Source organism: Trachypithecus francoisi, unplaced genomic scaffold (genome assembly GCF_009764315.1).
Source record: "Trachypithecus francoisi isolate TF-2019V2 unplaced genomic scaffold, Tfra_2.0 Lachesis_group4, whole genome shotgun sequence".
Lineage (NCBI taxonomy): Eukaryota > Metazoa > Chordata > Mammalia > Primates > Cercopithecidae > Trachypithecus > Trachypithecus francoisi.
The window spans coordinates 53981244-54002718 of record NW_022681469.1 but is presented as its reverse complement, the minus strand read 5'-3'; the positions used below and the strand labels follow the sequence as shown (position 1 = coordinate 54002718).

General features: G+C 47.1%; 1 protein-coding gene across 14 annotated transcripts in view; it reads right to left on the bottom strand.

Annotated features, from left to right (window-relative positions):
• Positions 1–21475, bottom strand: part of ATXN7L1 (ataxin 7 like 1) — a 271184-nt gene that overhangs the window by 47752 nt on the left and 201957 nt on the right. For all 14 annotated transcript variants that reach the window (XM_033195034.1, XM_033195037.1, XM_033195038.1 and 11 more), the window contains one exon: positions 11142–11364. In XM_033195034.1, the coding sequence (XP_033050925.1) occupies positions 11142–11364 (223 nt within the window). The remainder of the gene's footprint in view (positions 1–11141; positions 11365–21475) is intronic.

Here is a 21475-nt window from a genome sequence, read left to right as displayed (position 1 = left end):
CGCTTGCAACCTTTCCGGCTTGGCCTCTCTGTGTGTTCTAATCTGTTTGCACTCAGCCACCAATGCAAATCTGACCATGAAAGGCTTTGTGGGTTGCCCACAGCCCAGAGGTCCAAGTACCACCTTCACAGCCTGGCCCACCCCACCCCTCCTGCCCCAGCCACCTTCTCCCCTAGCCTCTTTAGACTTCTTACTTCTCCTTGAACACCAGTGCTCCGGCCTGGCTCTGTGCCTTTCCGTGGGCCGGGCTCTCCTGCTGGTGTGCCCTCCCCCATTCTCCGGGTGAACACTCCCCCATCTGTCCAGATCCGGAGGAAACAGCCTCTTCTCTCCCAGTGCCTGCTGTTCCTTCCTGGGTGTTTCTGCTGCACTCATCATGTCCTGTGGCAAGGTTTTATTTCTACATCTATGTGTCCTGACCAGACTGTGAGCTGTCTGACAATGGGAACCCCGTCCCAGTATACATGTCGCTCTGGAATTATCCCAGCAGCCTATACATTATCTAGCATTTAGGAAGGGCTCGATAAATGTTTGATGAATGAATTAATGTTCTCGGTGGAGGTTAAATCACATAACACAATAAAAACCAAACTGGCGCCCCACCAATGCTTGGTAAGAACAAATGCTTTAGGTGGGGATCAGGCTGTGCTGCCTCTCCTCTTCTGAGAAGAGACTGGGTGAGGACAAAGGTGAAGTGTGCGCTCATAGCGGCACATGCTGCACACCTACCACGCGTGAGCAGTGAGTTACGCACTCACGTGCAATACCGTGTTTAATCTCCACCCCCAGTTTCATAGATGTGAAGCCTGAGGCTGAGAAAGGTTGCCCCAGGTCATTCCACAAAATGAAGGGTAGAATGGGCTTGACGTCAGGCAATACTGAGGGTGCTGCTCTTTATTGCAGCACTGGAAGCCAGAAGGCCAGGGATCAAGTCTCAGCTCCTCTGCTGTCCCACTGTGTATGTAATCTCAGCCCATCACTTCATCTCTTTGGGCCTCTGTTTTCTTATCTTCATCACAAAATAGTCTTTAGGCTCAAATAGGATTGGGCTGTGAAAACATCTAAAAATCATAATGAGCTATGCAGCCACAAAGGACCATGGTTACTAATTTCTGTGGCTCATCCCTCTTCTTTCCTTCAGGCCGTTTTTTTTTTTTTTGAGATGGAGTCTTGCTGTGTTGCCCAGGTTGGAGTGCAGTGGCACAATCTCAGCTCACTGTAACCTGTCTCCCAGGTTCAAGCGATTCTTGTGCCTCAGCCTCCCGAGTAGCTGAGATTACAGGCACACACCACTATGCCCAGCTAATTTTTTTTTTTGTATTTTTAGTAGAGATGGGGTTTCACCACGTTGGTCTTGAACTCCTGACCTCAAGTGATCCACCTGCCTCGGTCTCCCAAAGTGCTAGGATTACAGGCGTGAGCCACAGCGCCTGGCTGCTTCAGGCCATTTTCTTCCTTCCCCAGCTGTCTTGGTCTTACTTTCCCTCCCTAGGCTGGATTCCCTATTTCTGAGCACTTCTGTGACTTCACAAGGTTGGCTGCATTTACACCAAAGGAGCTGTCCATTGTCCTTACCTTTGCTCATCTGAAAACCCAGTGAGCAGGCAGCACTTACATGTTTAAATTCCCATGGCCTCCCTGTCCTGGAAGGGACACTATGCCCCTGCCTGCAGCCCCCAGATGCTTAAATATTCTGGTCTGTCTACCTCCCCACCCTCTCTTTCCCCTTCCCCCTGAAGTCCATTACAAAAACGTTAAACTTCTACTCTGTAGGCAGACAAGTGGGAGCCACCAAAGAGTTGTGGGAAGAGCAGGGGCTCACATCACTCTGGTGGGGTGTGCGGGGTGGACTGGAGGATGGGCAGAGCGAGGGGCAAGGAGGCCAGGGAGAGGCGACTGCAAGAATCCTGCTGAGGAATGCAGGGCAGTCACAGGGGTAGGATCCTTGCAGTGTCTGCGGCTCCTCGGGTTGCTCGTATTTCATAGCCTGAGACGACTCCCTGTGTCTTCAGGGAGCCATCAATCCTGAGCCTTGGTCTTGCCCCCAGTTCATGCCAGCACCAGGCAGGAAGAGATAAGCCGCCCAGTTTCTCCCACAGGCATCTGGCCAGGGCCTCTCAGTGATCGCTTCCCTCTCCATAAAGCGCTGGGAAGACTTCCAGAGCACTTCCACTCCCTCAGCCCCAGTCACTCCGGGAGGACCCGCCTGGTAATTCCAAGCATTTGGAGAGGAGCCCCGCCTACCTGGGGAGAGGGAGCCCTCCCCCACCTGCTGCAGGGCACACACGGGAGGCCAGGGAGCCTGCTGATTTTTCTTTTGCTTTGGCTCATTTTCCTCCTGGAGCAGCAGGCTCATCTCCTGCATTTTTAATAGCTGAGCATATTTAGCATTCAACACACACATGTGGGTTGATAAGGCCCAAAGAGAAGGCAACAAGCCATCCAGGGGAGGAAATCCTCCTCCTACCTCCTCTCTGCCTCCTACCCACCTCAGCCTACATCCGTGGGTCTGAGTTCCCCATCAATTCGCCAGGCCAGACCAGGGTAGCCGAAGTGACAGCAGCTGGGAGAGTCAGACTGGCTGACTCGGTCACTGTGCCAGGGTCTGGTCCCATGGCTTAGCAGGGACTCATAAGTAAAGGCTGAAATGCTCAAAACAGCCAAACAGCCACAACTCTTTCTTGAGTTTTACCTGGGGACCGAGTCATCTTGCCCACCTCCCTGTACTGTCATCAACTACATAGATGTCAACGCTGTGGGATGGTGGCCAGGTACCCCCGACCTCTGGCTCCCGCAGGGGTGGTCCCCACTGTCAGGACAGTGAACCAGTGGAAGGGGCCTCTGAAAGGCTGAGTGCAGGGCTGGGGATGCTGGGCAGCCTGTGAGTGCTGTCAGGCAGCTCTGCAGGGGACAAACCTGGTAACATGGCAATGCTCTCTGTGTTTTCCCCTTTCTTCTTCTTCTTGTTTTTTTTTTTTTTTTTTTTTTTGAGACAGTCTTGCTCTGTCGCCCACGCTGGAGTGCAGTAGTGTGATCTTGGCTCACTGCAACCTCTGCCTCCCAGATTCAAGTGATTCTCTTGCCTTAGCCTCCCAAGTATCTGGGATTACAGGTGCCTGCCACTACACCTGGCTAATTTTTTGTATTTTTAGTAGGGGCAGGGTTTTGCCGTGTTGGCCAGGCTGGTCTTGAACTCCTGACTTCAGGTGATCCACCCGCCTCGGCCTCCCGTGCTGGAATTACAGGCATGAGCTGTAATGAGACGCCGGTCTCCCCCTTTCTTGTAATGCAGTTTTTTTTTTAACCTACTCAGCCACATAAAGGAGAAAATAACAAAACCACAGACCATTTAACCTTGTGCTGGAATGCCAGGAGGTCAGCCTGATAGAGTAGTGTTTTCATTGCTGTACGTGTGCATTTGAGCTATTTGGAAAGGGCAGCCCTAACCTGCTGTTAAATCTAATCTAAGGGCCACGGCCCAGCATGGGTTGGCACCGCTTATGCTTTCTTGGCCAGGAGGGGGCGATACAGAGCTCACTTGGAGCAAAGGAACAGAACTTGGGCAGGGGGCTCTCTGCACCGCCTGATGCAGGTCTTCCAGGTCTGTTTCCACCACAGACCCAGCAGCATCAGGCCAAGGGGAGAAACGAGCTGGAATTTAGCAACTCCTGTTGGGAGTGTAACTTTTAAAGAGATTAGAGGAGCCCAATTAACACACCATTGAATTGTAAAAACCAGAGGGCCCCACCCAGAGTCAGCGGCCTATGTGTCTAGATCCAGCAGCCACTAACCACTTCAGGCTACTGAGCATTTAAAATGTGGCTACTGTGGGAGTCAGGCGCTGTGGCTCACACCTGTAATCCCAGCACTTCGGGAGGCTGAGGTGGGTGGATCCCTTGAGCTCAGGAATTCGAGATGGTGAAACCCTAACTCTACAAAAAACAAAAATATTAGCCAGGCACAGTAGTGTGCGCTTGTTGTCCTAGCTACTTGGGAGGTTGAGTTGGGAGGATCACTTGAGCCCAGGAGGTTGAGGCTGCAGTAAGCTGAGATCGCACTACTGTACTCCAGCCCCAGGCTGGGTGACAGAGTGAGACCCTGTCTCAAAAAAAAAAGAAAAAGAAAAAGAAAAAGAAAAAAAAGATTTAAAAAAAAAGTGGCTACTATGACTGAGGAATGGGATTTCAAATTTCATTTAAGCTCAGTTCATTGAAATTTAAGAACAGATACTTGATTCAGTAATTAGAAAATGTTTAAGTCTATTTAGGACAACTGGGGTATGTCAATCTATTTCATAATCTCTAGTTTTTATGAAATCTAAAAATGGGTCAAATATTTCTGATGAAAATTTAGTGTCCAAATTGAGATGTGCTGTAAGTGTAATAAAACACATGCAGGATTTTGAAGACTTATGAAAAGAAAATAATGTAATCTATCTCATTGATTATATGTTGAAATGATAGTATTTTGAATATATTAGATTAAATAAAATAGTCATGTGTCACTTCATGATGGGGCTATGTTCTAAGAAATGTAATGATAGGTGATTTCATCATGCTAACATCGTAGAGTGAATTAACACAAACCCCTGCACACTGGCCTGGGCAACAGAGCTATACCCTGTCTCCAAAAAAAAAAAAAAAAAAAAAAGGGTGACCAGTTCCACTTTTCCAATGGATCACCCTCTTCTTGCCGGTCCGGGCAGGATTCTGTCCTGTCAAGTAAAAGGTGCTGTCAAGTAAAAGGTGCTGTCAAGTAAAAGGTGCTTGAACCTAAGCTGTATGGTACAGCCACTTGTTCCTAGATTACAAACCTGTACAGCATGTGACTGTACTGAATACTGTAGGCAATTGTAATATAAGGGTATTTGTGTGTCTAAACATATCTAAATGTAGAAAAGCTACAGTAAAAATATGGTATAATCATGTTATAGGACTGTTGTTGACTAATACGCTTTTATGTGGCACATAACTTTTTTTTTTTTTTTTTTGAGGTGGAGTCTCACTTGCTTTGTTGCCCAGGCTGGACTGCAGTGCCAGGATCTTGGCTCATCACAACCTCTGCCTCCCAGGTTCAAGCAAGTCTCCTGCCTCAGCTTCCTGAGTAGCTGGGGAATGCTACCACCATTATTATTATTATTTTTTGTATTTGTAGTAGAGATGGAGTTCCAGCATGTTGGCTAGGCTGGTCTGGAGCTCTTGACCTCAAGTGATCCATCCGCCTCATCTTCCCAGAGTGTTGGGATTACAGGCATGAGCCACCATGCCCGGCCAATGACTATTATTAAAAATTAATTTCATGGCTGGGCATGGTGGTTCACGCCTGTAATCCTGGCATTTTGGGAGGTCAAGGCGGATGGATCATGAGGAGTTCAAGACCAGGCTGGCCAAGATGGTGAAACCCCGTCTGTACTGAAAACACAAAAAGTAGCTGGGCATGGTGGTGGGCACCTGTAATCCCAGCTACTTAGGAGGATGAGGCAGGAGAATGCTTGAACCCAGGCGACAGAGGTTGCAGTGAGCCGAGATCACACCACTGCACTCCAATCTGGGTGACAGAGCAGGACTCCAACTCAAAAAAAAAAAATTAATTTCACCTGTTTCTTTTGTACTTTTTTCCAATGTGGCTGCTTGAAAATGTAAAATTAACATGTGTGACACACATTACATTTCTATCGGATAGTGCTAGTCTAAACAATTCTAGACAAAAGGTCAGCCATCTCCAGGAATGGAAATCTTAGAATCCCTTTCAATGGTCACATCTATTTCATTCAATTCAACAAATATTTACTGACACGAGTACCATGCTTGTTGAGTTGGTGAGCGGTTACCATACAGGAGGCCCTGCAGTAACTACTGGGCAGGAGGAAGACAGGAAGTGAAGTCTATGGCTGACCAGAGAAAGTGTCACATGTGAGGTAAAAATTAAGTGCTCTGGGGATTAAAAGAAAGGCGATATCATATCAGGTTGTTGGCAAGGAGGAAGTGAATGAGGAAAGGGCATTGAGAGAAGGTAGCCAGTGACATGGGCAATAAGAATGGTAAGGATTTTGGCCAGGAGAGAAGGGGACTGAATGCTGTGGAAACACTGGGCTTAGCAGACCCAGCACCCTCAGACTCCTCTTTCCCTGTCCCAATCCTCCATAGTACCACCCTTGGCCTCTGTTCTTCTCACCCCATATACCTCCCTGGCAGGCACCATCTATACCCACAGCTTCCATGCCCATGTCTACACTGATGACTCTCTAGTCCTGGCCCATACCTATCTCTTGACCCCTGGTTCCAAACATTCAGTGCCCACTCACATTTCTTTGTAGATATTTCTCAGACACTTCAAAATCCACTGACTTTCCAGCTGAACTCATCCTTCCCTTCCCTCCGTCAACTCTGGCCCTTACTGTCCTTTCCTTGAGGAAGTGGCAGGATCACAACTCAGCTGTCCTAACCCCTTCCCTTGTACTCCAGCCCTACATGTGACCCCCAAAGTCCTGTGGAGTTTTCCCTCCTTAATATTTATCTCACCCTGCCCCTCCGTACACATCGCTGCCTGGAGCCAGGCTGTCACCACGCCTCGCCTGGGTGATACAATGTTCTCACCATTCTTGCTGCTTCCTGTGTGAGCCCCCCAGCCATCCTTTTACATGGCTGTCAAGGTGACCAGACTACATCATAAAACTGCTCCTTTAATGCTTCTTTGCAATTTCCAGGGTGAAGTCCAAATTCCTGAACTTAACACATACAGCAGAACTTCATAATCTGGGCCTCACTCCCCTACTCAGTTTCACATCCTGCCTCTCCCCACATGCAAATACTTTTGCACATTCTGTTCCCTTTGCCTAGGACACCCTTCCTACTCTCTTAGTTAGAATTTTTTTTTTTTTTTTTTTGGTGGTAAAATAGACGTAACATTAAAAATTTACCATTCTAATCCCATTCTCTTTGTCTACCTCCTTTCTACTACTTGTCCTTTGAATTTAGCAGAAGTGACCTTTTTTTTCTTTTCTTGGCTCAATGCAACCTCCGCCTCCGGGGTTCAAGCGATTCTACTGCCTCATCCTCCTGAGTAGCTGGGATTACAGGCACACGTCACCACGCCCAGCTAATTTTTGAATTTTCAGTAGATATGGGGTTTCACCATGTTGGTCAGGCTGGTCTTGAACTCCTGACCTTGTGATCCACCCGCCTCGACTTCGCAAAGTGCTGGGATTACAGGTGTGAGCCACCACACCTGGCCGGAAGTGATCTCTTTTGAAAAAACCCTTTCTGAGTCCTCAGCCTGGGTTAGGTGCCCTTCTCCTTTGCTACTGATCTCATAGTCCTTATCACTTTGTACTGTGTTAGCTTATGTTTCTATTTACAGACTCCCTAAGACAGTGTCTGTATCTTAACTTTATATCCCCAGGGCTGCAGTGTACAGTTGTATAGGTTATGCACTGGGAGAGGAGGCCTGGCTAAGGAAGTGAGCAGGGGATGAAGGCCATTAGTCAACTGTGCACCTGGTATAGGCCTGTATCCAGACTGTTTTCTAATTTGCACAAAGGTGCTTGTGTGACATCAGTGGGCCCTGTGTATCCCCCGTGCTTGTTGTAGAGTTGGCACACATAGTCTTACAATAAGTGCTCATTAAATGTTGAGTAAAGATGGCTGGATGTTCCAGGCAAAGGTACTAGGGGTAGAGATAGGGGGAAATCTGGCATAATAGGGTGGTACTGGATATTCAGTATTGACTTAGGGGGGTTGCAGCTAGTTGGCAGAGGGTCCCTTATGTTGGGCTGAGGGACTAACTCTTTAATACAGGAAGCAGTGAGGAACTTTGTGAATTTTTGATAGGACTGTGATATAGAATTTCAAAATATTCAGGCTTGAAAATGAAACTCAGAGAAGTAAAGTTACTTGTTCAAGGACACACAGAAAGTTAGAGGCAGGGCCCAGACTTGAACTTGCTTTTTCTGCTCCTAGCTCAGTACAGGTCTGGGGAACTGCACTCTGGGGAGCTGCACTCTGGGATACCTCTCAACTGAGGCTGAGCCCTCTAAGGCTCAAAGCCAAATCTTCCCAGCCTTGGAGACTCCATCTCTTCCCGGACACATGTTCCTGGACGTGTTGGGTAGATGGACGACAGCCAGGCAGATGGGAGGTGAGGACAGTTAGGTCTCCAGACCATTGCAGTCCATGGTTCGGCCTCATGCATGGCGCACCACTTGTTCTGTCCTCAGAATATTTACCGACTTGAAGGCATGGCAAATTACCCATGCTTTTCTCTTCTTCCCACAGGTAAGCACTCTAGTCTTTTCACTACGAGCTATCTCCCTCCTTACAAATCTCTTGGTTGCTCATCTCTGGACCTGGGCTAGTTTTTTCAGTTTCTCTCTTTCTTTTTCTCTCTCTCTCTCTTTCTCTCTTTCTTTCCTTCTTTTCTGAGACAGAGTCTTGCCCTGTTGCCCAGGCTGGAGTGCAATGGAGCAATCTCAGCTCACCGCAACTTCTTCCTCCCAGGTTCAAGCAATTCTCCTGCCTCAGCCTCCTGAGTAGCTGGGATTACAGGTGCGTGTCACTACACCTGGCTAATTTTTTGTATCTTTAGTAGAGACGGGGTTTCACCATGCTGGCCAGGCTCGTGTCGAACTCCTGACCTCGTGATCTGCCCATCTCGGCCTCCCAAAGTACTGGGATTACAGATGTGACCCATTGCACCCAGCCAGATTCTTTCAAAACCACTTTTTGCCCCTAGCTGAAGAGGACTTGACTGTGGCAGGTCTTAAGAAGTGTGTGTTGAGTTGGACTGGATTGAGTGTGGACAATGATTTGAACCCAATGGTCACCCTGAAGGTTTGCCTTTTGGGCAGGTGCTTTTTGGTGCTGTGGGGCTACAAGAGACCTCTCATTTGCTCTTTTACAAGGAGCATTCATTGATGATCTTCCCTGAGCTCCCTGGGTCTTCTCCTGACTTATGTGCTCCTTCCCTGGCTTCCCTTATTTTGTTTCTCTGTAGCTCATTTCTGGACTCTGAATAAATTATTTAATTATTTTTATCTTCACTCTGAGTCTGAAGAGCCATTTCTCTAATTTTTTTTTTTAGAGAGATTTGACTTGTCAATCTTTATCCCAGGATGGATGTCCTTTGGCACACATGATAATACAATAATAATGATGACATTATGCTAAATTATTTATTGAACATACACTATGATCCAGATACTGTACCTACTATTTTATAAAAATTAGCTCACTTAATCCTCACAACAATCCCATGGAATAGAGCTATTATTGGCCCCACTTTACAGATGAGGAAACGGAAGCACAACACAATCAAATAACTTGCCTAAGTTCACCCAGCTGAAATTTGTGCCCAGGCCAGTGACTCCAGAGCTTGTGGTTACATCGGGATACCACACAGCCCCAGTAAATAAACTCTCAGGCACATTCTCAGGTCACAGATAAGATGGATTGCAGGGTAGTGACTGGGAGACTCACATCGCTGGTGGGTGGGCAACCACCAGTCTCAGGCTGAGTCTTCCCTAACCAGCTACAGCCTCCTGCAGGGTGGACCCACAATCCCAACAACCCGAGGAGAACAAAGCTTGCCCATGAGGCCCAGCTGCGTGGCAGGTAACTCCTCCACAGCCATGCCTATACCTTTCCACTCCATCACAAGAGGCTCTGTAATTGATCTGACATAATTAGCTCTTTACTAAGTCATCATAATTTCCAGTGTGCAGTGACAAACCCATTGATGGATGATTTTACTCCACAGCTTGCCTAGGTATGAACTTAAGTGCAATTAACTGTCATTAATTGATGGAACACTTTTTTTCTTTAAATACATAAAACAGATGGACTCCACACTTATCCCTTCTCTGCCTTCTCAAGGCTTGAAAGATAAGCATAGAGGTGCTGTCAGAAGCCAGTTCCTTAAGTACTCCAAGCTGGGTGCCAACAGCATTTGAAGATACTCATCTTCCTTGTTTTAAGTCTGGCTTCCTAACTGTCTGTTCCACAGGCAACCTTTTCTGACTTTTTAGTAAGGGCTGAGATAACCAAATGAATTAAAAGCCTCAGATTTTTAAAAAAATTTTTTTTGAGACAGGGTCTCACTTTGTCATCCAGGCTGGAGTGCAGTGGCACAATCTCAGCTCACTGCAACCTCTGCCTCCCGGAATGAAGCAACTCTCCTGCTTCAGCCTCCCGAGTAGCTGGGATTACAGGCATGCACCACTATGCCCAGCTAATTTTTGTATTTTTAGTAGAGATGGGGTTTCACCACGTTCGTCAGGCTGCTCTTGAACTCCTGACCTCAAGTGACCTGCCCACCTCAGCCTCCCAAAGTGCTGGGATTGCTGATGTGAGCCATCATGCCTGGTCAAACGCCTCTGATTTTTCCACTGATTTTCCACTCTTTTTCCACTGATTTTCCACTATTCCACTATTCCACAGGACCTAGGACCCAGTGTTGGGGGTAGGGCCGCGGCTTTACTCCACACCAGGCAGACTGTCAGTGCTTTTGATTTTACACCAGAGCTTGTCTTCACTGGGGTGGAAAATTGAGAGGTGGCCGCAGAACTGAGAAATATTTCCATGTTACCCTTTTCTTAGACACAACTTGGCTCAACTCTCAAGAGAATAAAAAAATTCCCCTTCAGGCATAGGGTATATACATAAATATTTTTGAGACAGAGTTTCGCTGTCGCCTAGGCTGGAGTGCAGTGGCGCGATCTCAGCTCACCACAACTCCGCCTCCTGGGTTCAAGCAATTCTCCTGCTTCAGCCCCCGAGTTGCTGGGCTTACAGATACATGCCCCCATGCCTCGTTACTTTTTGTATTTTTAGTAGATACGGGGTTTCACCATGTTGGCCAGGCTGGTCTCAAACTCCTGACCTCAGGTGATCCACCCGCCTCAGCCTCCCAAAGTGCTGGGATTATAGGCATGAGCGTGGCCCATATGGTACTCTTAAGGTCCCACATGCCCTCTAATATTTAGGTTTATCTTTCCATCATTTTGGGTTTCTGTCCCTTCATTCCTCAGTCCCCCAAATTCCTGCATGTGACTCCTAGGAACAAAGCCAGAGGGTAAATACTGTTTCCCGTGGTGACAGAACAGCAGGGGGGACAGACAGCAGCTGGCTGCCAGCCAGCTGACTCACCATGGTTTATCCCTTGATCCTTTCGCAGGAAAGACTGTGTGCTGTTTGCTGCTGGAGGTAAGTAGATTGTCTTTGGGCGTTTTGAATGGCTTTGAGGTGCTGCTGGCAGAGTGATGGCCGCTGAGACAGGCTTTTGTTTTCACCTGTACTAGTGATGTCCTGGGATTGGAGGCTGGAGACACTGGAGAGGGAGAAGGTCTACACATTGAACCGTGTCTTCTCTCTACAGGGGCAGAAAGTAGAGAACTCAGCACAGCATCTGTAGCAGGTGAGGCTCTCACACACTCACATACATTCAAACACACAGCAGGCAGAGAGAAGCGCTTTCCCGGCAGCATCGGCCTCCCTGAAGCCTAGGTTCTGATGAGACGATTTGTCTTGACATATGCTCCTATTCCACCAGCTAGCAATACTTATGTTCTGGGTTTCTGTATCAAATGGCATGCTCAACTAACATCAAGGTTCTCGTGGGAGGCATTTAGCAGGTCATCTTTCTGCAAAACTACTTCCACAGGAGTAGCAGAGGGACACCAGGTATCACCTGAACAGTGGGATAACCCCACATAGCCAAAGCAATTCCTAGACAGCTACACAGAGGCCACAGGTCCATCAGAGCAGTGGACAGGGCAGGACTCTCAACAAACAGGAAACTCTTGAACCTAACACTCTGCAGGAGCACTAAAGAGGGACCAGCAGGCTTGAATCAAAGGGACTTTGCGAGCGAGGAAGTGGCCCAGCAGCTGTCCTGGGACTGAGAGGACAGTGTCGACACACCCCTGCTATGGCCTCCACGAGGTCCACAGAGGGCCACATGCAGGAGGGTGTCAACGCTTGAGCCAGAATCTGCAATGTGGGGCATGGACTTGGGCCGGCGAGCACAACTTCCTGAGGTTCTACAGAGAATACCAGAGCTCTGGGCAGAGATGCATCACTTGTTCACGTTCTGTTAGCCCCTGCGCTTTCGACTGAATGTGCAGGATGAGGATACTGACCAGGACAGCAGATGCATGAAGTAAAGTTCTAGTGTGCACCCACTATGGGGTTCTTAATTGTTTTAGAGTAGCGAATCTGATAAAAATTTAAGACCCCAGCAAAATGCACTTTTACACCTATCCAAAAACTTTGTACATGATTACAGGAAGGAATCCCAAACCCTAAAAAAGACAAAGCTTCTTGAGACCCTAAGTCCTCTCTGGCTCTCTTATGTCTCACATATAATTAGTGCTTAATTAACATGTGTTGAATAAATAAATGAAATTATAACAGATCTCCTGAACTAGAGATCACAGATCTGAAAATCTGGCTGAATTTGATAATGCAAAATGTGACAGACAAAGATGGCAGATCATTCTCTCTCCAGCCCAAAGCTGAGCCTAGGCTTCTCTCATTAGGGCACCTTTCCTGGATGCTTTTGCAGGCACCCTGACCTGGGAGACACAAGCCTACACCTGTGGCCAGCTGCGACAGGAGTCTGGGGTTTCTCTGTGCTCCCTTGTACCAATGGGTTGCCAGGCTGTCTCAAAGCAGACTGAATTTAGTCTTCTGATGCAATGGGAATTAGGAGGAAGCAGATTTTTGAGGATCATTCAATTGCTGCATTTTTTTTGCTTGACCATTGCTCATATGCTGCCTACACAGAATAAATTTACAGGGTACTTTTTCCTCATTGAATCAGAGTAGACCTTTGCATACAGCTTAGTTCTCAGAAGCCATCCTGTTGAAGCTTTTGAAAACAAAGAGCTAGTTCTGAGGCCTCTGTTTTGAGGGCTGGGAGCCGGGAGACCTGGGCTCCCACTCCAATCACACATACACAGTATTAGGCTTGGGCCTTCAGTTTACCACTGAACTTTCCTTGGTTCCTGTGTCTTTATCTGTGAATGAAGTGGGTCCCTAGATGGCTTCAAAGCCTCCTTCCACTCAATCACCATAAATACAAGGGATACTTATACCTGTTCCTTCCCTTCTCATCCCTCATGATTCCTGGATGTCAGAGCAATAATAACAGCCGAAGTATTGAACAATTTTACTCAGGCGAGATCTTCCTTGGAGGAATTCATCCTTTGTAAAATTGTACTGGCCTTTACAACCCCTGTGAGACAGGCAGGAAGCAGCCAGGCATCTCCACCCTCCTCACGGCTGACTGGCCAAAGGAGACCCAGAGAGGTGAGCTGATTGCCAAGGTCAGGGCTGCTCAAGGATCAGGGTGCCTCTGTGCCAAGTACATAGGCCTAGCTGCCTCTCAGGAAGGCAGGAAACTAGGTGAATAAAATTAGAAGCCAGAAAATTAGAAAATGCAGAACTTAGAATCACTAAAGGTTACAACTGGATCTTAAAAGTCAACTTGTGTGATCTTTCTGATAGATGAGGTTATCAGTTGCCAGCCTTCGGGTTAAAGCTAGTTAGCAGCAATCCTGAGACTAGAACCAAGTCTCCTAACTTCAAGTCTATCGACGTTCTGCCTCTCAGAAATGTCTTGTTTAGCAGTTTGTTTTTCGGCAGAGGCTTCCAATATGCAAATAAGACTTTGGGCTGGGCGCGGTGGCTCAAGCCTGTAATCCCAGCATTTTGGGAGGCCGAGACGGGTGGATCACGAGGTCAGGAGATCGAGACCATCCTGGCTAACATGGTGAAACCCCGTCTCTACTAAAAATACAAACAATTAGCTGGGCGAGGTGGTGGCGCCTGTAGTCCCAGCTACTCGGGAGGCTGAGGCAGGAGAATGGCGTGAACCCGGGAGGCGGAGCTTGCAATGAGCTGAGATCCGGCCACTGCACTCCAGCCTGGGCGACAGAGCAAGACTCCGTCTCAAAAAAAAAAAAAAGAAAATAAGACTTTGATTTTTACTACTACTGCTTTAGATGTTTCTGCAGTCTTCATTCACTCCCTTGCTATCACTGACTCAAAGCTGATAGTGGGTGGGTGGGGCATGTACAGAAATATTTCTTGGTTTAGGTGGGGAGATAAACCTGAATAATGAAGATACATTTTATTTTACTAAACTAAATGTTAAAAAGTATGCAAGTAAACAAAGATAAATCACAAGGAAGGGTGCCATGAAGGACAAAATCAATGGGCCAGGCCAGTGATTCTACAATCACCTTCTGAAAGAATTCTGGTTAGTGGTCCTGGCTGACACATTCTGCTGCTAAATTTACAAAAAAAACCTTTTTTTTGAGACAGAAAAAAAACTCTGTCACCCAGGCTAGAGTGCTATGGCACGATCATGGCTTACTGCAACCTCTGCCTTCCAGGTTCAAGTGATCCTCCCAATTCAGCCTTCTGAGTAGCTGGGACTACAGGCGTGTGCCACCACACCCGGCTAATTAATATTATTTTTTGAGACACAGTCTTGCTCTGTGGCCCAGGCTGGAGTGCAGCGGCAGGATCTCATCTCACTGCAACCTCCACCTCAAGCGATTCTATTGAGCCTGGGAGAATCAAGGCTGAAGATTCTCACGATCTCAAGTCTCCCAAGTAGCTGGGATTACAGGCATGCAACATCATGCCTGACTAATTTTTATATTTTTAGTAGAGATAGGGTTTCATCATGTTGGCCAGGCTAGTCTTGAACTCCTGGCATCAAGTGATTTGCCTGTCTTGGCCTCCCAAAATGCTGGGATTATAGGCATATAGGCATGAGCCACTGCACCTGGCCCCAGTTAATCATTAATTAAAACTTTTTTTTTGGTAAGGCCAGGCATGGTGGCTCATGCCTATAATCCTGGCACTTTGGGTGGCCAAGGTGGGTGGATCACTTAAGCCTGAGAGGTGGAGGCTACAGCAAGTTGTGATTGTACCAGAGAACTCTAGCCTGGGCAACAGAGCAAGAATCTGTCTCAATTTTTTTTCTTTTTTTTTTTGCAGAGATAAAGTCTCTCTAAGTTCCCAGGCTGGTCTTGAACTCCTGGGCTCAAGAGATCCTCTTGCCTTGGCCTCGCAAAGTGTTGGGATTACAGGTGAGCTACCACATCTGGCCTACAAAACAACTGTATCAGTGGATAAGTTTTTTTCTTGGTTTCATATTTTATTTTTTGAGACAGTCTCACTCTGTTGTCCAGGCTGGAGTGCAGTGGCGTGATCTTGGCTCACTGCAACCTCCGCCTCCAGGTTCAAGCAATTCTCCTGCTTCAGCCTCCTGAGTAGCTGGGATTACAGGTGTACACCACCACGTCTGGCTTATTTTTGTATTTTTAGTAGAGATGGGGTTTCACCATGTTGACCAGGCTGGTTTCAAACTCCCGACCTCAAGTGATCTGCCTGCCTCAGCATCCCAAAGTGCTGGGATTACAGGTGTGAGCCACCACACCTAGTTTCATATTTTAGATTCAGAAACTTGTCTTAAATTGCCAATTGAAAGAACAAGTTGCAATGAGGGAATATTAATTAAAACCTGAAGACAGCCCTTTTCCCTTAATATAAGTTTTTTTTTGGGTTGTTTGATGTGTGATTTTGCAATAAATAGGTGAAAGCAATATTTCCTACTTGTGAAACGGTTTGAACTAAATCAGAAGGGCTCTCACAACCCTTGAGCTATGGGAACAAGCTTGCCCCCTACTGGTGCAGGTGAGAAAGGTTGTATAAGAATTTAAAGGCCCGGCGCAGTGGCACACGCCTGTAATCCCAGCACTTTGGGAGGCCGAGGCGGGTGGATTACCTGAGGCCGGGAGTTTGAGACCAGCCAGACCAACATGGGGAAACCCTGTCTCTACAAAAAATACAAAATTATCTGGGCGTGGTGGCACATGCCTGTAATCCCAGCTACTCAGGAGGCTGAGGCAGGAGAATCGCTTAAACCCAGGAGGTAGAAGTTGCTGTGAGCCAAGATCGTACCATTGCACTCCAGCCTGGGCAACAAGAGTGAAACTCTGTCTCAAAAAAAAAAAAAAAAAAAAAAAAAAATTAAAGTGGAGGGACCAACAGAGTCAGTGGTCAGGGGTTCACTGTAGAGGTGAGCTGTAGCTAAGCTTTTGAAAATGGGTAGAACTGATGTCCCAGGTAGGGCAGAGTGAGTGGATTTTACAAAAAGACCTATTTAATCTATGTTTCTCTAGTCTATGAAGACCTGCCTGTAGTGGACTTCCACAGTTTTGTGTTGGTGAGGAGGTGCGTTAGGTTGGTGATAGGAGAACGCAGGGTCTTATCTCTTGCAAAAAGATGCTGCTGAGTGAAGCTCTCCGGCTGTACATTACAATCATTCGGATATAAGCCCTCATCCACTTGAGGCTTAATCAGGTCTTATGTTTTCATTAAGGGACTGCCTAAGGTAGATCCCTATAATTATTCTAATTCCATTTGCCCTGCCCAGAAAGAATTTGTAGTACATTATATCCCTCACTCATTGTTAAAATATTTAATACTTAAGCAATTTTAGAGAAAAAGAGCCCTTTCCTCTAAATTTTCTTAGTCTTTGTTAATGCATATAGCTTTATTAACAAAACTGTAATCAATGGATATTTTGGACTATTCTTTGTCAACTAACATTCTACATATACGTATCAAATTCCCACAAACTTGCTATTTTAAACTGTTAGGTAATATTCAATCATTAACATGGCGCAGATTATTTAGCTACTCTCTTACTGTCTACCTACTATTTGTCTCTAAAAAAAAAACTGATTTGACCGGGCGTGGTGGCTCACACCTGTAATTCCAGCACTTTGGGAGGCCAAGGCGGGTGGATCACAAGGTCAAGAGATCAAGACCATCCTGGCCAACATGGTGAAACCCCGTCTCTACTAAAAACACAAAAATTAGCCAGGCGTGGTGGTGCGTGCCTATAATCTCAGCTTCTCAGGAAGCTGAGGCAGGAGAATTGCTTGAACCTGGGAGGTGGAGGCTGCAGTGAGCCCAGATTATGCCACTGCACTCCAGCCTGGCAACAGAGTGAGATTCTGTCTCAAAAACAACAATAACAACAACAAAAAACCTGATTTAAAAAGTGATTCAGAATTATTTCCTTGAGGTATAATTCCCAAAGTGAAAGGCTGCAGTTTTATATAGCTCTTGCTACGCATTTCTTTCCAGACCATGTGACAGAAAGACCAAACGAATCTATTGTGCTAATATTGAATATAAACACCACTCACCTACTGAAGGAAAAACAGAAAATCACTATCAGAACACCTGTGCAGAATTAAGTATTCAATACATCAATAACAACCTCAGTGAATGATCTTGAACCAGCAGCCTCTGCTCTCACCTGTTTTGTCCTTTGACCAATAGTAATAATAGTTTAAGATTTTTCAGGTGGGTACAGTAGCGCACGCCTGTAATCCCCACACTTTGGGAGGCTGAGGTAGGCAGATTGCTTGAGCTCAGGAGTTCAAAACTAGCTGGGTAACATGGTGAAATCCTGCTTCTACAAAAAATTTAAAAAATCAGCCTGGTATGCGCCTGTAGTCCCAGCTACTTAGGAGCTGAGGTGGGAGGATCGCTTGAGCCTGGGAGGTCAAGGCTACAGAGAGCTGAGATTGTTGCACTGCACTCCAGCCTGAGTGACAGAGTGAGACACTGTCTCAAAAAAAAAAAAAAAAAAGGCCAGGCGCGGTGGCTCACGCCTGTAATCCCAGCACTTTGGGAGGCTGAGGCGGGTAGATCACGAGGTCAGGAGATCGAAACCATCCTGGCTAACACAGTGAAACCCCATCTCTACTAAAAAATACAAAAAATCAGCCGGGCGTGGTGGCGGGTGCCTGTAGTCCCAGCTACTCAGGAGGCTGAGGCAGGAGAATGGCGTGAACCCCGGAGGCGGAGCTTTCAGTGAGCCGAGATCGCGCCACTGCACGCCAGCCTGGGCGACTGAGCGAGACTCTGTCTCAAAAAAAAAAAAAAAAAGAATTTTTTTCCTATGCGCCAGGCAGTCTTATAAACACTTGATTTACCTTATAGCATTTCATTCTTACAATACCTTAAGAAAGGCACGGCCGGGCGCAATGGCTCATGCCTGTAATCCCAGCACTTTGGGAGGCTGAAGCGGGAACACAAGGTCAGGAATTTGAGACTAGCCTGACCAACATGGTGAAACCCCGTGTCTACTAAAAATACAGAAATTAGCAGGCCGTGGTGGCGGGCGCCTGTAATCCCAGCTACTTGGGAGAATGAGGCAGAAGAATCACTTGAACCTGGGAGGCAGAGGCTGCAGTGAGCCGAGATCGTGTCACCGCACTCCAGCCTGGGCAACAGAGTGAGACTCTGTCCCCCGGGCCCCCCGCCCAAAAAAATGAGAGGCATTACTAGCTTCTCTTTTCTACAGGTAAGTTTTATTAAAAACAAAGCTGTAATCAATGGACATTTTGGACTATTCCTTGTCAACTAACATTATTCTGCATATACATATGAAATTCCCATATACTTGCTATTTTAAACCATTAGGTAATATTCAATCATTAATGTGCTGTAGATTATTTAGCTTTTCTCTCACTGTCGACCTACTATTTGTCTTTTATTTTATTTTATTTTATTTGAGACGGAGTCTTGCTCTGTCGCCCAGGCTGGAGTGCAGTGGCGCGATCTCGGCTCACTGCAAGCTCCGCCTCCCTGGTTCACGCCATTCTCCTGCCTCAGCCTCCGGATTAGCTGGGACTACATGCGCCCGCCGCCATGCCCGGCTAATTTTTTGTATTTTTAGTAGAGACGGGGTTTCACCGTGTTAGCCAGGATGGTCTCAATCTCCTGACTTCGTGATCCGCCCGCCTCGGCCTCCCAAAGTGCTGGGATTACGGGCCTGAGCCACCGCGCCCGGCCCTATTTGTCTTTTAAAGAACTGATTTAAAAAGTGATTTACAATTATTTCCTTGAGGTATAATTCCTGAGGCTCAGAGATATAATGAGTTGCTTAAGGTCACAGAGCTAGAAAACATCAGATCTGGGGATGTTTTCAGAGCCCCTATCTTAACTCTGGGCTCTACCACCTTGGAATCCTGGCAGATTCTGCTACAGATAGGAGGAGCCTGAAAGAACCAGCGAGACTTCTCCTTTCCCACTGCCTATGGGCATTTCAGCAGGGCACCTGACTCCCCTAGGGAGAGGAAGAAACACTTTTTAGGTGTTAGGCAGCTGGCAGGTGCCAGTCAGCAGCTCATACCATTGCCTGAGACCTCAATCACAAAGAGTTGGGGGTCCCCGGTACCAAAGAAATGAAAAGTCAAATCCTTTTACTTTTGTGCATTTCCACCACAGAAGTCCAGGCCAAGGTCTCAGCAACTGACTGTTTTAAGACCACCTGCTTCCCTGCAGCCTCCTTAAACATCCAGGTGCAACTCCAGGGGCAGTCCTAGAGATCAGCCAGGCAGGAAGCTTGCAGACACCAGCTCTCAGCATCCCAAAAATCTGATAGGCGTGGGGAGCCCTGGTGTCTCTAGTTTGCTCCCCTCACTCTCTGAAGATAAAATCCATCAGGTTCTCAGGCAATTCCATTTCAGTAAAAATTCAGTGTTCCCTTCTCCATACACTAATTCACAGAGGTATTTTCATACTTGCAGCATCAGTGTCCTGCATTTAAAACCTTAGCACAGATGCCTCATGAATGGCTGAGCCGGCCGCAAACACTCAAGGTGGCTCCCTGCACCATTTTAAAAAGAACTTGTTGGGAATTTTCCAATATGGCTTTTAAGGGACCAACCCCCTCCCAATAGACTTTGAGCACCACAGTCGCTTGTGGCCTGCCATGGTTGTGTAAGCACACTTGGGCTTAGGCCAGCACCTGGCTTACTCACTTGACAGCATGGAGTCTCCTTCAGCCCCCACTTTTGAGGGCAGGTGCTTGGCAAGGCATTAGCCGGCTTCTATCTTATCAGTGGGTTCAATCTGCTTTCGTAGCTGCAGTCAGGATGCTGCCTATGAACACCCTGATTTCCAAGGGACCTTCTTCCAAAAGTAAACTGGAGTTGGAGAGAGAGGCAGGGCTGGCACCTTGGTACTGGGATCCGTGCCAGGAGCCAGGCCAGCTGTACTTACAGCCGCTTGGTGAGGCAACGATTCCCCCCAGTTTACAGTTGTGGAAATGGAGACAGACTGTATTTGAGAAACTTGCCCAGAGTCGTAAGACTAGTAAGTGGAGGAGCTGGGGCTAGAACCTGGGCCTGTGGCCTCATTTGTCACCATCATAGTTAGATACTAAACTTACTGCCATGGTGGTTAGAAGGGGATATTGAATCAGCCTTGCTCAGCAGAGGAGGAAATGAAGACACAGGAAAGTCAGGTGATAGGACAGGCTGCGAATGCAGGCAGAGCTGTGCCAAGCAGTTCCCGTGCCAGGAGTGCTTATGAGCTTTTCTGGAGTGCCCGTTCCCTTCTCAGACTGCAGTACCTCTTTAAAAGATCACAGGGCTGACGAGCCGAGGAGGCGTTCCTTAAGCACAGGTTATACTAGGTCTTCTTTACCCCTCTTCACCTCCTACCCACTGCTGGGCAACATGAACTATCTGGAGCACTAAGTTCTTTTGACAAATATGAATGTGGGCCTGTGGTCTACACTGCTCATGCCAATGCCAGCTCAGTTCCCAAATCCCTAGGCTCTGGGATGGTTTTTTGGTCATCTGGTCACCCCATGCACATTCATTCAGTCAGGAGGGAAAACAGCTTTTCTTGAGTACCTACTATACATCAGGCACCGTGCAAGCTGCTTTTCACTCACCAGCTCATCTACCCAACAACCCTACCATGTGGTATGAGACCGTTAGTTGCCTTGTTATAGATGGGGAAATTACTATTATTTTTTTTTCTTCTTAGATATCAGATGAGGAAATTAAAGCTTAGCAAGATTGTGAAACAAGACCAAGGTCACGCAGACCTCAGCAGCTGGCAGGAAAGCCCAGGCTTGCCAGGCCCCAGAGCCAATGCCCTTTCTACCATGCCACCCTGCCTGGGACGTTCCCTTCCCTCCACACTTTAGAAATGCAATTGGGATGATTCTTACAAGGGCATTTCCCATTCCAGAGCTGCTATGAAGTCATGTAACTTAGGATCCTTTTTAACTTTTCCCCTGTGGTGGCATTCCCCCTTCCTCCTCCTCTTCTATTTGTCATTTATACTAAGGTGCAAATTTCTGGCATCATCACTATTGGGCAGGATCTGGGGAGTCCCAGGGGGTTTCCAGGGCCCTGAAATACTTCCATCAGCCCCCAGGGATACCCTCACAAGACACCTAGCCTAGCTAAAAGGAAAAACCACAGAAATAGAATCTGTAGGGAGACAAGCGCATGTACACCTTGCCAGCGGTACTTTCAAGGGATTACATTTTTCTGGAGAGCAACCTGGTGATAATAACAGGAACTAAAAAGCATCCATAGCCTTTTATCTGGTAATCTGGTAGTGTTAGTTTGCAAATAGACCTC